Genomic DNA, 18512 nt, shown 5'->3' with positions numbered 1-18512 from the left:
CCACACATTGCCCTTAGACAGGACATCTCCACCGCCTCCAACCGCCTCCTCGCTGCAGCATTTACAACTCAAGCTTCACACCCATATAAGAGTGTTGGTACCACTATCCTTTCATACATTCCCTTCTTTGCCTCCATAGATAAAGTTTTTTGTCTACGCATATACCTCAATGCACCACTCACTTTTTTTCCTTCATCAATTCTATGATTAACCTCATTCTTCATAGATCCATCTGCTGACATGTCAACTTCCAAATATCTGAAAACATTCACTGCTTCCATATTCCTCCTCTCCAATTTGATATCCAATTTTTCTTTATCTAAATCATTTGATACCTTCATCACCTTACCCTTTTCTATGTTCACTTTCAACTTTCTACCTTTACACACACTCCCAAACTTGTCCACTAACCTTTGCAACTTTTCTTTAGAATCTCCCATAAACACAGTATCATCAGCAAAAAGTAACTGTCAATTCCCATTTTGTATTTGATTCCCCATAATTTAATCCCACCCCTCTCCCCAGCACCCTAGCATTTACTTATTTTACAACCCTATCTATAAATATATTAAACAACCATGGTGACATTACACATCTCTGTCTAAGACCTACTTTGACTGGGAAGTAATCTCCCTCTCTTCTACACACCCTAACTTGAACCTCACTGTCCTCATAAAAACTCTTTACTGCATTTAGTAACTTACAATCTATTCCATATACTTGCAACATCTGCCAGATTGCTCCCCTATCCACTCTAAATCCATAAATACAATGAAAACTTCCCTACCTTTATCTAAATACTGTTCACATATATGCTTCAATGTAAACACGATCTACACATCCCTTACCCACTCTAAAACCTTGCTCATCCGCAATCCTATGTTCTGTCTTGTCTCTAATTCTTTCAGTAATAACCCTACCATACACTTTTTACTGGTATACTCAGTAAGCTTATTCCTCTATAAATTTTACAATCTCTCTTGTCCCCCTTCCCTTTATATAAAGGAATTATACATGCTCTCTGCCAATCCTTGGTATGTACCTTCCCCTCTCTCATACATTTATTAAACAAAAATACTAACCACTGCAACACTATATCTCCCCCTGCTTTTAACATTTCTGTCATGATTCCGTCAGTTCCAGCTGCTTTACTCCCTTTCATTCTTCGTATGCTTCACGCACCTCCCCCACACTCGCATCCTGTTCTTCTTCACTCCTAAAAGATGATATACCTCCCTAGACAGTGTGTGAAATTACCGCCTCCCTTTCTTCCTCAACATTTAAAAGTTCCTCAGAATATTCTCGCCATCTACCTAATACCTCCCTCTCCCCATCTACTAACTCCCCTACTCTGTTTTTAACTGACAAATTCATTCGTTTCCTAGGCTTTCTATACTTGTTTATCTCAAAAAAATTTTCTTATTCTCATCAAAATTTCTTGACAGTGCCTCTCCCACTTTATCATCTGCTCTCCTTTTACACTCTCTGACCACTCTCTTCACCTTTCGTTTACTCTCCATATACTCTGTTCTTCTTATAACACTTCTGCTTTGTAAAAACCTCTGATAAGCTATCTTTTTCTTTCTTATCACACCCTTTACTTCATCATTCCACCAATCACTCCTCTTTCCTCCTGCCCCCACCCTCCTATAGCCACAAACTTCTGCTCCACATTCTAATACTGCATTTTTAAAACAATTCCAGCCCTCTTCAACCCCCCCCCCCATTACTCATACCTGCACTAGCCTACCTTTCTGCCAATAGTTGCTTATATCTCACCTGAATTTCTTCCTTCCTTAGTTTATACACTTTCACCTCTCTCTTACTTGTTCCCATTTTTCTTTTGTCCCATCTACCTCTTACTCTAACTGTAGGTACAACTAAATAATGATCCGATATATCAATTGCCCCTCTATAAACATGTACTTCCTGAAAGCCTACCCATCAACCTTTTATCCGCCAATATATAATCTAACAAATTTCTTTGATTACGTGCTATACCATACCTTGTATATTTGTTTATCCTCTTTTTCGTAAAACATGTATTATTACCAAACCTCTTTCTACACACAGCTCAATTAAAGGCTCCCCATTTTTCATTTACCCCTGGCACCCCAAATTTACCTACTACTCCCTCCACAATATTTTTACCCACTTTAGCATTGAAATCCCGAAGCACTAGTACTCTCACACTTGGTTCAAAACTCCCCACACACTCAACATTTCCCAAAACCTCTCTCTCTCTCCTCTACACTTCTCTCCTGTATATGTTGCTAAATTTAAAAAGAGAAACTTTCGTTTTTTTTTTTGAGCCACCCTGCCTTGGTGGGATGCAGCCAGTTTGTTGAAAGAAGAAAAAGAAGTAGAAGAAGAAGAATGATTTGGATCAGTCTTATTGTTGTGAAAAGCATTCTGATTCCGGATTTTTTTCCTCAAAAAATATTTGCTGTCATCTCTGAGAAGAATTCTTTAGCTTGACAGTCAGGACCTGCTGATCCTAAACCACAGTGTTTGCTCCACAATTCTTAATGCTGATGTCAGATGCCTTCAAAGCATGCATCTCCTCTCTGCATTTTACTTCTTCAATACCCTTCTTAAGAATGTCAACAAAAAATAGGAGAGACAACAGGGCCCTGCAGCTCGCCACTGTAGTTCTTTTTCACCTGTTGAAACTTTATGGCAAAATTGTTCAAAATACTACCATCAGCATTATTCACTTTACCAACTACTCTCACAGAAACACTATCCACCAATGCTTCACGAAAGTCAGAGCTCACTCTCTCTCTCAAGAATAATGATTCACTCTTCTCCAAACCTACATCTATTGCACATCCACTGAAAACTCAAACTATGTGCTTATAAAATTTTAATTACCCTCAACTTACTCAAAAGGTGCAATTTAAGTGCTTTAACATTCTTTTTAACTTTAGCCTAGAATATAGGAGAGGTGTCTTTGCCTTTTGCAGCCATAGATACCAAGCCCTTCACTACAACAAAAACTCAAATAAGTAGATAAACTCTCTCTGTTTGTGCCAACCAGACAAAGGTGTTTATGAGGCTGTCATGAGCAGGCTTGAATGGTTTTTATATTTTTATAATATAGTTATGGCTTATGGGTGTTAATGTGTATGAATATACTGTTCAGTAGAGTACTTATTTGCTTATTTTATTGTCAGTTCTGCTGAATGACCTTGTAGGTCAGAGTGCTATGTATTTATCAATTTGCTTCCTTCCTTTATGCTTCCAGGATACTGTAGATGTTGCCTTGCCATCACTCGTGACTACAGTGTGGTTCATTTAAGTTACTAATTTAAATTATGATGTTACTCTTTATTTCATATTCATTTTATTTGTTTATTCACTTTTAATTTTTTTTTTATCTTCATTCCTTAGCTCGGCTTGCATTTTTTTTTTTCCAGAATATAGATAGCCTTTATCTTAAATAATTTGTTGTCTTGTTTCATACTAGTAAAAATGTTCTTTATTTTAAGGTTATGGCTTATTTATTATTTACATTAACCTTTGATTTATCGTTCACATTTCTCTGAAAATTTTTTGACACATAGTTTGTAGCCATTTTATTTTTTCCATTATCTCAGACAATAGAATTCTACAAGTGACACCCAAGACAACAATACCTGTACCACTGGTGTACACCTGGGCTCGCCTGTTTGTGCGCCCTAACAGACCACTAAAGGGGGGTTGGTTGTATTGTCAGGAGCCCTTGCACTGGCTCACACTTCTTCGTCCAGGTCAGGAGGCTGCAGACTTGCGAAAGTGTCCTGCTATCAACACACATGCGTCACCTTTTAGGTTTGATCAGATTTAACATGCTTTTAGAGTATTTGATGAAGTTTATTATTTATTTCATCACTATGCATTTTATTACTTTACATTGCTCTTAATTAAAATGTTTTGCTTGTTTGAAATAACTGAGGTGTGTGTACAGTATATATACATGAATTATAAACAATTGGACCTCATTTTATTCTGTACTGGCTAAAAACTACATTTATCATTGGACATTTTGGCTAAATATCTGTTGAATTAAATCTGTAAACCTGCTTATAAATTTATTCACGTTGTGTTCATTTGGTTTTTCATGTCTAGTAATTTATACCAGTTGGCAAGTCACATGAAGTGCTTATGGTACTCTTGATTTTTTTTTTTTTTTTTTTAAAAGTTTTTTTTAATTGTTTTTTTTTTTTTTTTTTTTTTTTTTTTTTTTTGTTTTTTTTTTTTTTTTTTATGAATCAATTGGGTCCAATTGTATTATATAACTTTATTGTGTGCCACACTAATAATAAACCTAGTAACTGAAGAAAGTCACTGATACTATTATATCTTTGAAATGTTCCATACAAACAGAGTCATGGTTCATTCCATAGAGCACCACAAATCTGGCTTGGACATTGCCAAAACCTAGCTAGACTATAGTGCTGCTTTTTGTAAATTTCTGAAACCATAATTTATAGGTAGTAGGTTGGTAGACAGCAACCACCCAGGGAGGTATTACCATGCTGCCAAGTGAGTGTAAAATGGAAGCCTGTATTTGTTTTACATGTTGGTAGGATTGCTGGTGTTTTTTTCTATCTCATAAACATGCAAGATTTCAGGTACGTCTTGCTACTTCTACTTACACTTAGGTCACACCACACATGCATGTATACATTTATGTATACATATTCATCTGAGTTTTCTTTGATTTTATCTTAATAGTTTTTGTTCTTATTACTTTTCCTTTCACATCCATGGGGAAGTGGAATAAGAATCTTTCCTCTATAATCCATGCGTATTGTAAAAGTCAACTAAAATGGCGGGAGCAATGAGCTAGTAACCCCTTTTTCCATATAGCTTACTAAACAAGAAAAAGAAAAAAACCATCAAAGTGGGATGTTTGAATGTGCGTAGATGTAGTGCAAATGATAAAAAGAGATGATTGTGGATGTTATGAATGAAAAAAAGCTGGATGTCCTGGCTCTAAGTGAAACAAAGCTGAAGGGGTTAGGAGAGTTTCAGTGAGGAGAAATAAATGGGATTAGGTCAGGGGTTTCTAACAAACGTAGAGCTAAGTAAGGAGTAGCAGTAATGTTAAAGGATAAGTTATGACAGGAAAAGAAGGAATATAAATGTATAAATTCTTGGATTATGTGGAGTAAAAAAGGGTTAATGTGAAAAGTGGGTTATAGTAAGTGTTTATGCACCTGGAGAAGAAAGAAGTGTAGAGGAGAGAGAGAGAGATTTTGGGAAATGTTGAGTGAAATGTGTAGGGCATTTTGAACCAAGTGTGAGAGTACCTGTGGTTGGGGATTTCAAAGCTAAAGAGGGTAAATATGTTGTGGAGGGAGTAGTAGGTAAATTTGGGGTGTCAGGGGTAAAGGAATTTTTTTTTTTTTTTTTTCCCAACAAGTCGGCCGTCTCCCACCGAGGCAGGGTGACCCAAAAAAGAAAGAAAATCCCCAAAAAGAAAATACCTTCATCATCATTCAACACTTTCACCATACTCACACATTATCACTGCTTTTGCAGAGGTGCTCAGAATACAACAGTTTAGAAGCATATACGTATAAAGATACACAACATACCCCTCCAAACTGCCAATATCCCAAACCCCTCCTTTAAAGTGCAGGCATTGTACTTCCCATTTCCAGGACTCAAGTCCGACTATATGAAAATAACCGGTTTCCCTGAATCCCTTCACTAAATATTACCCTGCTCACACTCCAACAGATCGTCAGGTCCCAAGTATCATTCGTCTCCATTCACTCCTATCTAACACGCTCATGCACGCTTGCTGGAAGTCCAAGCCCCTCACCCACAAAACCTCCTTTACCCCATCTTTCCAACCCTTTTGAGGACGACCCCTACCCCTCCTTCCTTCCTCTATAGATTTATATGCTTTCCATGTCATTCTACTTTGATCCATTCTCTCTAAATGACCAAACCACCTCAACAACCCCTCTTCTGCCCTCTGACTAATGCTTTTATTAACTCCACACCTTCTCCTAATTTCCACACTCCGAATTTTCTGCATAATATTTACACCACACATTGCCCTTAGACAGGACATCTCCACTGCCTCCAACCGTCTCCTCGCTGCTGCATTTACCACCCAAGCTTCACATCCATATAAGAGTGTTGGTACTACTATACTTTCATACATTCCCTTCTTTGCCTCCATAGATAACGTTTTTTGACTCCACATATACCTCAACGCACCACTCACCTTTTTTCCCTCATCAATTCTATGATTAACCTCATCCTTCATAAATCCATCCACCGACATGTCAACTCCCAAGTATCTGAAAACATTCACTTCTTCCATACTCCTCCTCCCCAATTTGATATCCAGTTTTTCTTTATCTAAATCATTTGATACCCTCATCACCTTACTCTTTTCTATGTTCACTTTCAACTTTCTACCTTTATACACATTCTCAAACTCATCTACTAACCTTTGCAATTTTTCTTTAGAATCTCCCATAAGCACAGTATCATCAGCAAAAAGTAACTGTGTCAATTCCCATTTTGAATTTGATTCCCCATAATTTAATCCCACCCCTCTCCTGAACACCCTAGCATTTACTTCTTTTACAACCCCATCTATAAATATATTAAACAACCATGGTGACATTACACATCCCTGTCTAAGACCTACTTTTACTGGGAAGTATTCTCCCTCTCTTCTACACACCCTAACCTGAGCCTCACTATCCTCATAAAAGCTCTTTACAGCATTTAGTAACTTACCACCTATTCCATATACTTGCAACATCTGCCACATTGCTCCTCTATCCACTCTATCATATGCCTTTTCTAAATCCATAAATGCAATAAAAACTTCCCTACCTTTATCTAAATACTGTTCACATATATGCTTCAATGTAAACACTTGATCTACACATCCCCTACCCACTCTGAAACCTCCTTGCTCATCTGCAATCCTACATTCTGTCTTACCTCTAATTCTTTCAATTATAACCCTACCGTATACTTTTCCTGGTATACTCAGTAAACTTATTCCTCTATAATTTTTACAATCTCTTTTGTTATTATTATTGAAAAAATTAGAGGTAAGACAGAATATAGGATTGCGGATGAGCAAGGAGGTTTTAGAGTGGGTAGGGGATATGTAGATCAAGTGTTTACATTGAAGCATATATGTGAACTGTATTTAGATAAAGGCAGGGAAGTTTTTATTGCATTTATGGATTTAGAAAAGGCATATGATAGTGGATAGAGGAGCAATGTGGCAGCTGTTGCAAGTACAGTGGACCCCCGCCTTACGAACGCATCGCGTCACGTTAAATCCACCATACGAAGCATTTGAATGGAAAAATTTTGCCTCGCCTCACAATAAAAAACTTGCCTTACGTGATTCGTCCAGGACGCGTCCCACGTGTGGCCTCAGCACCAGTGTTTACAAGCCAGCCAGTGAGGTCGCATCTACGCATACATTCGGTACATTTCACATTATCCCAGTGTTTTTAGTGCTTGTAACTGCAAAATAAGTCACCATGGACCCCAAGAAAGCTTCGAGTGCCATCCCTGTGGTAAAAAGGGCAAGAATTAGTATGGAATTGAAAAAAGAGATTAAGGAAATGTGTGCAAAGTGGGTTGCACTGCAAACCTTTACGGGTGAAAATCACCCTGACACAGCTACTGCAAGCCATGTTGGCAACCTGTACATTGACAATGTTATGGCCCATTTTAGGAAAATCTTGAAGGAATCGGAGGTACAGAGCTCTATGGACAGATTTGTTGTGCGACAGAGGTCCAGTGACTCTCAAGCTGGTCCTAGTGCGCATTAAAAGAAGAAGGGAAGTAACCCTGGAAAAGGACTTGCTACCTCAAGTCCTAATGGAAGGGGATTCCCCTTCTAAATAATAACTTCCACACTCCCCTCCTCCCATCCAATTAATCATCACCAGATCTTCAATAAAGGTAAGTGTCACATATTCTATTCTTAGTATAGTAGTAATTGTGCATGTCTTCTTTAGTTTGTGTGTATTAAAATTAATATTTCATGTGGTAAAAATTTTTTTTTTTTCATACTTTGGGGTGACAGGAACGGATTAATTTGATTTCCATTATTTCTTGTGGGGAAAATTAATTCGGCTAACGATAATTTCGGCTTACGATAAGCTCTCAGGAACGGATTAATATCGTAAGGCAGGGGTCCACCGTATATGGAATAGGTGGTAAATTACTAAATGCTGTAAAGAGTTTTTATGAGGATAGTGAGGCTCAGGTTAGGATGTGTAGAAGAGAGGCAGACTACTTCCTGGTAAAAGTAGGTCTTAGACAGGGATGTGTAATGTCACCAGTGGTTGTTTAATATATTTATAGATGGGGTTGTAAAAGGAGTAAATGCTAGGGTGTTGGGGAGAGGGGTGGGATTAAATTATGGGGAATCAAATACAAAAATGGGAATTGACAGTTACCTTTTGCTGATGATACTGTGCTTATGGGAGATTCTAAAAAAAAATTGCAAAGGTTAGTGGATGAGTTTGGGAGTGTGTGTTAAGGTAGAAAGTTGAAAGCGAACATAGAAAAGAGTGAGGTGATGAGGGTATCAAATGATTTAGATAAAGAAAAATTGGATATCAAATTGGGGAGGAGTAGTATGGAAGAAGTGAATGTTTTCAGATGTTTGGGAGTTGACGTGTCAGCGGAAGGATTTATGAAGGATGAGGTTAATCATAGAATTGATGAAGGAAAATAGGAGAGTGGTGCGTTGAGGTATATGCGTAGACAAAAAAGTTATCTATGGAGGCAAAGAAGGGAATGTATGAAAGTATAGTACCAACACAAGTATATGGGTGTGAAGCTCTGGTTGTAAATGCTGTGGCAAGAAGGCAGTTGGAGGCAGTGGAGATGTCCTGTCCAAGGGCAATGTGTGGTGTAAATATTATGCAGAAAATTCGGAGTATGGAAATTAGGAGGTGTGGAGTTAATAAAAGTATTAGTCAGAGGGCTGAAGAGGGGTTGTTGAGGTGGTTTGGTCATTTAGAGAGAATGGATCAAAGTAGAATGACATGGAGAGCGTATAAATATGTAGGGGAAGGAAGGTGGAGTAGGGGTCGTCCTCGAAAAGGTTGGAGGGAGGGGGTACAGGAGGTTTGGTGGGCGAAGGGCTTGGACTTCCAGCAAGCATACATGAGCGTGTTAGGAGTGAATGGAGACGAATGGTATTTGGGACCTGATGAGCTGTTGGAGTGTGAGCAGGGTAATATTTAGTAAAGGGATTCAGGGAAACCATTTATTTTTATATGGCTGGACTTGAGTCCTGGAAATGGGAAGTACAATGCCTGCACTTTAAAGGAGGGGTTTTAGATGTTGGCAGTTTGGAGGGATATGTTGTGTATCTTTATAAGTATATGCTTCTAAACCGTTGTATTCTGAGCACCTCTGCAAAAACACTGATTATGTGTGAGTGAGATGAAAGTGTTGAATGATGATGAAAGTATTTTCTTTCATTTTGAGTCACCCTGCCTCGGTGGTAGATGGTCGACTTGTTAAAAAAAAAAAAAAATAATGATAGAGTGGATAAGGGAACAATGTGGCAGATGTTGGAAGTGTATGGAATAGGTAGTAAGTTGCTAAATTCTGTAGAGAGTTTTTATGAGTGATAGGAGACGAATGGTATTTGGGACCTGACGATCTGTTGGAGTGAGAGCAGGGTAATATTTAGTGAAGGGATTCAGGGAAACTGGTTATTTTTGTATAGTTGTACTTGTGTCCTGGAAATGGGAAGTACAATGCCTGCACTCTAAAGGAGGGGTTTTGGGATATTAGCAGTTTGGAGGGATATGTTGTGTATCTTTATACGTATATGCTTCTAAATTGTTGTGTTCTGAGCACCTCTGCAAAAACAGTGATTATGTGTGAGTGAGGTGAAAGTGTTGAATGATGATGAAAGTATTTTCTTTTTGGGGATTTTCTTTCTTTTTGGGTCACCCTGCCTCGGTGGGAGACGGCCGACTTGTTAAAAAAAAAAAAGTGAGGCTCAGGTTAGGGTGTGTAGTAGAGAGGGAAATTACTTCCCAGTAAAAGTAGGTCTTAGACAGGGATGTGTAATGTCACCGTGGTTGTTTAATATATTTATAGTTGGGATTGTAAAAGAAGTAAATGCTAGGGTGTTGGGAAGAGGGGTGGGGTTAAATTATGGGAATCAAATTCAAATTGGGAGTTGACACAGTTAGTTTTTGCTGATAATACTGTGCTTTTCAGGGATTCTAAAGAAAAATTGCAAAGGTTAGTGGACGAGTTAGGGAGGGTGTGTGAAGGTAGAAAGTTGAAAGTGAATATAGATAAGAGTAAGGTGATGAGGATATCCAACAATTTAGATAAAGAAAAATTTGATATCACATTGGAAGGAAGGAGTATGGAAGAAGTGAATATTTTCAGATACGCATTTGGGAGTTGACTTGTCAGCGGATGGGTTTAATGAAGGATGAGGTAAACCATAGAATTGATGAAGGAAAAAAGGTGAGTGGTGCATTAAGGTATCTGTGGAGACAAAGAACATTATTCATGAAGGCAAAGAAAGTAATGTATGAGATTTTAGTGGTACCAGCACTCTTATATTAGTGTGAAGCATGGGTTGCAAATGTTGCAGTGAGGAGGTGGCTGGAGGCAGTAGAGATGTCGTGTTTAAGGGCAGTGTGTGGTGTAAATATTATGCAGACAATTCATTGTGTGGAGGAGGTGTGAGTTACTAAAAGTATTAGGCAGATGGCTGTAGAGGGGCTGTTGAGGTGGTTTCATCATTGAGAGAGAATGGAACAAAGTAGAATGACTTGGAGAGCTTATAAATCTATTCGGGAAGGAAGGAGTAAGGGTCATCCCCAAAAAGGTTGGAGGGAGGGGGTAAAGGGGGTTTTGTGGGCGAGGGGTTTTGACTTCCAGCAAGCATGTGTGTGTGTGTGTGTGTGTGTGTGTGTGTGTGTGTGTGTGTGTGTGTGTGTGTGTGTGTGTGTGTGTGTGTGTGTGTGTGTGTGTGTGTGTGTGTGTGTGTGTGTGTGTTAAATAGGAGTGAATGGAGACAAATGGTTTTTTGGGACCTGACAAACTGTTGGATCGTGAGTTGGGTAATATTTTTTGAAGGGATTCAGGGAAACCTGTTAGCCGGATTTGAGTCCTGGAAATGGGAAGTACAATGCCTGCACTTTAACCCTTTCAGGGTCGACAGGCCCTCTCAGAGACTTGTTCTCAGGGTCGGCCAAATTTCAAAAAAAAAACAAAAATTATTTTTTCTTATGAAAAGATTGAGAATCTTTTCCCCATCATAATGACACCAAAAGTATGAAATTTGATGGAAAAACTTATGGAATTATGCTCTCGCGAAGTTAGCGATCTCAACGGTGTTTATGCATCAGCGATTTTGCCCACTTTGAGCCCTATTTTCGGCCAATTCCAGCGTACTTGTCGACAAAAATCTTAACTATTTCGCCAGAACTCCATTTTTCTATTGAATGAGTACAAGAAACCACCCATTTACCAATTTCAACTATCTAGTACAGTGGTCAGAATTTAGTAATTTTGCCAATTTCACACAAATTTCAAAAGATGCCAATTTCCGAATAGGGTCTAGAATAAACAAGAAAGACATTCCTGGCAAAAATAACATTTCCTCTGTTCAGTAGTCACGTCCCCATGCCCCTCTTACATTCTTTTGATTTCCACTTTGAATTTTTATTCTCACAAAAAAATAGAAGATTTACTGTTATGCAGACTACTGCATTGGTGTATAAATGGTATAAATATTGTCAGCTCACTTGTGAAAGAATATTAGACTCACCAGTCGATGTGTATTGGACGCATAGCATGATTTGTTTACTTTTGAACTTTGGTAAAAATCAAACATTTCTGCTACTTTGAGTGCAATTTCAAGGTAGTTTTCTTTGTAAAACCAGTCAGAATCATCTCAATTTCTGTAATATATCTTCCATTCTATAAAATGAGACCAGAAAAACTAGAATACAACAATAAATACCATACAAAAATACAGTGCAAAGTCGCTGTGTGCTGCAGGATTTTTTTTATACCATGCACACTGACCACATAGACCCATTCTTTCATATGTAGGCCTACCAGCTTTCTCTCACTAGATTTGAGGGCGCTAGAATTTAGGTGTACTAGTACATCAAAATTCCTGGTGCGTAAGCTGTACTAGTATGGCCGAAACCCTGAGAGGGTTAATGGAGGGCTGTCAGGATATTGGCAATTTTGAAGGATGTCTAAACTGTCGTATCTGAGCACCTCTGCAAAGACAGTAATTATGTATGAATGATGGTGAAAGTGTTGAATGATGATGAAAGTTTTTCCTTTCTTTTTGGGTTTTTGTTTCTTTTTGGGTGACCCTGCCTCGGTGGGAAATGGCCGACGTGTTAAAAAAAAAAAACACACAGTATGCACAAATTGGAAAAATAATACACATATCTTGTGTGATTTATTCTTGAAAAACCATGAGTGCTCCGCACGTACCAAAAATTATTGTACAATAAAAATAATTTATTTTGATTATAAAGTCTACATTTTTGACTGATTGAAAAGCAAAATAAGAACAATGCATATACATCAATTAACTGCATACAGAAGATTAGTTCATCTGATTATAAAAGTAAAATAGCAGATTTCTTATTACTGGCATTAAAGTTGTGACGCGTTCCGTCAAATACCACTTTACAATTCCTACTAGCCACACAATGATCCAAGGATTTTACCATCCTCTGATACAAGGGTAAAAATAAAGCCTGTAAGACACGTGGCACTCTGGCATTATCACTAGTCTCGTCTTTCTGAATCATAAGTGTGTAAAAGCCAGGTAAATTTTACGGATTTCTAGTTACAGTCAGTATCAATTTAATTTTTTCCTCTGTGTTTCTTAATATTTTTTGTTTGTGGTATATGTACTATATTTCATTTCTAGTGTAAGAGGCTGGGTCTAAGACTGGGCCATGGGAGCAGCTATCCCTGGAACCATTAGAAGGTATTAATTATCAGAGCCATCCTCCCAAAACTGCTGACAGTATCCAGAAATAAATGTGTCTTGGTCTGCCTTGGTAAATACTATGGTAGCACTACATTGTATGGAAAAGCTCCAATTCCTCCATTCATTCATTTGCATTTATTGTTAAAGTATACTAAAGCATAGAGAGAGAGGAAGGAATGTGAGAGAAAGACAATGAAAAAATAAATCATCTTCAAATTCCACTAAAATAAAAATCCTACATGTCTTTACTAATTTTTTACCAGTTTAATAAAGGAATACCACAGAGGCACTTAACATTCGTAAAAATACTAATGCATTGGATAAAAAATTATACTCTCCTACCCTTTCAAGAAAGTGAATTGATACTGGTGAATGGCTCTTGATCTAGGCAGTTGGAGTTAGTCTCCTTGGATCAAAACTAATTCCCTCCTCCTCCTCCCCAGGTGCTGGGAGACTTTAAAATGTTTAGGGGTCATGGTCCCTGAAACATATGATACATTACTCAACAACATGGGAATTAGTGTGGCACACATTGGACTGTATGCCATTCAAGTATTGGAAGGGTTTCTGATGCAGTGGAAGAAGCATGCTGGATAGGGGGTATAGAGCCTCACAGATCTTACTTAAATGAAGAAATCAGTGGTCAGCCATCCACTGAAATAGCTTTTGGTATGCTGCTATGTCCAGCTATGGCTAAGAAGTATTTATCTATGTTATTATGTATATAATGATTTATATACAAAAATTTTTTTATAACTGGTAATAAAATGTGATTTCTTTCTGGAATCCACTATCCAAGATGTGAAATGATGACCTCAAACTCTCAATCGAAGGTCAAATGTATAATTTGATGTTATTTTTATTGTCCCAATCGTACTGATTCAGAATAAGTACGCTTCTATAGGACTTCAACCAATGGGAGGAAAGTTATAGCACTTTGAAATAAGTGATGTCAACGAGTAACCTCAAGATGCCCTTGATAATTTTTGGTTTATGAGTCTACTTTGTTTTTTGCAAAAACCACCCCCTAAATCAAGTTTCAGCAATACTGAAGAGTTAATAACTGCCCCATATAGAACTCGTAGGGTTTCCAGCACTGACAGTTATGTTTTGTGATCTTTATTTCTCTCATGAGTATTTTAATTGTGTTCATATGACAGTCATCATCATTCACTATTTTCAGTGCCAGGTGTGCCACCCCGAACCAGCTGTTGGGCAAGGGGGCGTGTGAGGAATGTGGCTTATGAGGGTAGAATCATGAAACATTATTTCTCTTATTTTACAAACCTCTTGGTACTTGTTTGTATTTAGACTGCTACGCATTCTCACCCTTTGACAGAGGTGCTTTGATGCTGGTGAAGTGCTCTTGATCCAAGGAATTGTAGCTACCCTCCCCACCCCTTCCATTTTCCAGGCAGTACTCTATGACCTTTGTGAGTTTAGCACTTCTCTATGACTATAATAATACATAGTCTCAGCCTTCACCATCTTAGAGATTTATTCCTCTTTTTCTCTGGACTAAATGCAGAATTGTTTTTGTTTTGTTGCTACAGGTACAGACTTTCAAATCTGGAACCCTCAGATCTAGAAATCTTTCAGAATGGAGATTTCAGATAAATATTGTACTGTAGTTGTTTTATAAAAGTAAATTTGAAAGCAATCCACAGATCAGAACTGGTTAAGTATTGTCGATAAGTTTAATTTTGCTCTAGATTGCTGTTTACTTGAAGGCATGTTGAAGATAGATGTTTATTTTTAAGTCATTGCAAATGTTTTGCAAAGAATTTACATTGTTGTGTCCTACATAAAACAGTCTGGCAGTAGAAAATGTGAATAACACAAAGGAAGGTTATGTTACCACAGTGGTTATTTTGAATAAGAGAGGACATGGAATATGCATACTTTTGTAATACATCAGCCATTTCCCACCAAGATAGGGTGACAACCCCACAACCCACCCCCACCCTAAAAAAAAACACACTCACCATCTTTTATTCAATCACTGTCTTGCTAGAAGTGTTCTGACATCACAGCTCAGATGCTCTAAAATGCAACCTTCCCACTCCTTCAGAGTGCACATTGTACTTCTAACCTCCAGGTTTCAAGTCTGGCTAACTGTTTTCACCTGAATCTCTATTAATGTTACCTTGCTCACACCCCAACAGCATGCAAATCATAAAAACCACTTGCCTCCACTCCTATATAAAATGCTCACACAAGCCTGTTGGATGGCCAAGCCTGTGGCACTCAAAACCTCTCTTACCCCCTCCCTCCTACCTCCTCCAGGGACAACTCAACCCCTTCTTCCCTCTACCCGATTTATTTATGTCAATAGTCATCTAATTTCTAAGCTGTCGTATCTGAGCACCTCTGCAAAGACAGTGTTTGTGCATGAGTGACGGTGAAAGTGTTGAATGATGATGAAAGTTTTTTTCTTCCTTTTTGGGTTTTTCTTTCTTTTTGGGTTTTTCTTTCTTTTTGGGTCACCCTGCCTCGGTGGGAAATGGCCAGCATGTTTAAAAACAAAAAAAAAAAGGTCATTGTGTTTTTCACCATTTTCTTTATACTATATCCAAACCACCTCAACAACCCCTCCTCTGCCCTTTGCATAACATTATTGGCAACCCCACACCACCTAATCTCCAAGATGTAAATTCTCTGCATAATATTCACACAGCACATTGCCCTCAGACATGCTATCTCCACTGTCACCGACATCCTCCTTGCTTTACACTCATGTAACAATGTTGGCTTAACAAATATCATTCTTTGTCTCTACAGATGTCTCGGTGCACTGCCCACCTTCCACTATCAATTCTATTGTCCACCTCATCTTTCGTAGAACCATCTACTGACAGATCCACTTCCAAATATCTTAACACATTTACTTCATCCATACTCCCTCCAAACTGATATCCAGGCTTTCATTCCCTAAATTTCTTGTTATTCTTATTACCTTGCTCATCCTATGTTCACTTTTAATTTCATTCTTTTACATACCCTCCCAGATTTGTGTTCCAGCCTTTGCAGCAACTTCTGAGAATCTCCCTAGAGAACCATGTCATCGGCAAAAATAACTAATAAACCCCCACTTTGTATTAGGTTTGTTTTTAACACACTGACTATCTTCCACTGAGGTAGGGTAACCTAAAAAAGAACACTTTCACCATCACTCACTGCAATCACCAGTTTGAATGTATTAGGTATATCATCTTAAATCTCGCATCTTTCCCCAACACCCTAGCATTCACAGTTTTTTTTCACAACCCTATCTATAAATGTGTTAAAGAACCATGGTGACATCACATCCCTATTTAAGACCTGCTTTTACTGAAAAATAATCCCCCTTACATTCCCTAACCTGAGCCTTGCTATCCACATAAAAACTCTTAACTACTTTTAATAACCTACCACCCATTCCATACATTTGCCACATTGTTTCCCTAGCTACTTTATCATATATCTTTTTTAAATTTATAAATGCAACAAAAAGTTCCTTGCCTTTATCTAAGAATTGTTCACTTACATGCTTCAATGTAAATTCTTGGTCTACATATCCCATGCCCTTCCTAAAACCTTGTTCCTCTGTAATCCTATTCTCCGTCCTACCCATAATTCTTTCAGTAATAACTTTACCTGGTAAAGTTAACAGGCTTATTCCTCTTTTATTCTTACATGCCCTTTTATCCCTGTTTTCCTTATGCAAAGAAACTGTGCACGCTTTCTGCCAGTCCCTAGGTACCTTGCCTCCTTAATTTTTTTTTTCGACAGTTCGGCCAAGGCTCCTCCCTATCCAATAACTCCCATTTTTTGTTTTTAACTATTAAATTCAACAAAACTGTTATTCTCTGCAAAATTTATTGTTATGACCTCTCATTCTCTCTCAATGGTTCTCCTTGAGACAGTTGGTGAGGTTTTATCCACAAATTCTACAGAGAATGAAAAAGTTTTGGAGTGAGATTTGTATTATTTATGAAATGTGTAGAGCTGCTAGAAACTGCAAAATATAATGCAAGAGAAGTTTTTTAATTAATGTACAAATTCTAATATTTAATCAGCCTTTTCGGTCGCTTCCCCGGTTACCTCAGCCTAACACCTTCCCTGATCACCACCCATACTCCACCAGTAATTTTTTTATTTTGTTCCTCAAATTGGTGAAAATTCTGGAAATTGGCATAGTCTTGACCTCAAGGGAGTCAGATTTGTGGGTTTGTGTCTGTTATGCTTTTGTTTCGCTTGTTCTTCTGTGTTTGTTTTGCACATATGTATATAATGTAGCAAATTATCATGCTTGTTACTGTATTCCTGTTTTTTAATCTAAAAAAAAGTAGTGCACTAATTTGTTTTATTTGCAAGCTAAATACTGTTATAAAAAATCTTCCAAAGCTACCATAATTTGTGTGTCTATTGGATCATCAGCTTCTGTAACTGGTTAGTAAACTAAATGTTGAGGTATTTGGTAAATGTATTGTGTTTAAAAAGTTCTGTAATGATTATAATACATTGCAGTCATTGTTACCTTGAGCTGCCTTGCTAGCATTAGGTAGATTGGAATCCTGTTCAATAATTAGCATTCATCTAGTGTTATAGATATTAGTGCTAATAGTGTTATAGTAATTAGTGCTAATAATAAAAATCTTAGAGCATGTACGGTAATGCTATAATTTATTTACACATGTAAGTAAATCACGTGTATATTTCAGTACCTGCTAATATGGTATCAATTAGGTTGTACTGTACTGTTTAATATTTTACCGCAGAAGTATCTGCATGGGTTAAAGTAAATGTGAGGACTTTTATAGTATGTTTTATTAACATAGCCATTAACTTTCAAATTCACAGATTTTGTGCTCATGTTAAGAGAGAGAATTTTCCTGTAGATGCTCCTCTTCCTACTCCATCAAACTCCACACATGCAACTTCTCGTCAAAGTGAATGGGTTAGTGGTTACACTGTTGTACCTAGTTTATAAAGGTATTGAAGTTGACCCTACAGTACTTGATATAACTCCTAGTAAGTGTGAAGTACAATATTGGGATTGATGATAAAATGTTAATGTAGTTGTAATGTTGGTAGAATTACTGACAGTATGCTAGGTAGAAGGACACATGTGCAATTAATGTGGCATTTTATTGTGGGATTGTTTTGCTCTCCAGGAGCTTTGTCAAGTCATTACAAACAGTACAGGGACACAGAGGGTATATATAGGTAGCAGTGTGCAGTGAAACAGCACAAGCACTGCATTAGGATAACTGGCCCATGCTGTTGGTAGTAATAGTAGTAGTAGTAATAATGAGGAGGGAGGTACAAGAGGCTTTGAAGCAGATCTACGTTCACATGTGTAGTGCTACAAAAGTAGATCTACGTTTTTTTTACATATTTTCAAATGTAACAAAAAAAAAAGTAGATCAAAGTTTTTTTACACATTTTCAAATGTAAAAAAACAAAAAGAAGATCTAGTTTTTTACATACTTTCAAATGTTGAAAAAAAGTATATATGTATACGTTTGGACCG

The 18512-nt window shown here is 37.7% G+C and overlaps 1 protein-coding gene across 1 annotated transcript in view; it reads left to right on the top strand.

Moving 5' to 3' along the window:
• Vps13D (vacuolar protein sorting 13D) overlaps positions 1–18512 on the top strand; it is a 328982-nt gene that overhangs the window by 225198 nt on the left and 85272 nt on the right. Inside the window, exons 52-53 of the mRNA XM_070094401.1 lie at positions 3600–3813; positions 17840–17936. Coding sequence (XP_069950502.1) covers positions 3600–3813; positions 17840–17936 — 311 coding nt within the window. The remainder of the gene's footprint in view (positions 1–3599; positions 3814–17839; positions 17937–18512) is intronic.

The sequence above is a fragment of the Cherax quadricarinatus genome, chromosome 46 (assembly GCF_038502225.1).
Source record: "Cherax quadricarinatus isolate ZL_2023a chromosome 46, ASM3850222v1, whole genome shotgun sequence".
NCBI classification, from domain to species: domain Eukaryota; kingdom Metazoa; phylum Arthropoda; class Malacostraca; order Decapoda; family Parastacidae; genus Cherax; species Cherax quadricarinatus.
This window is presented reverse-complemented; position numbering and strand designations above follow the sequence as displayed.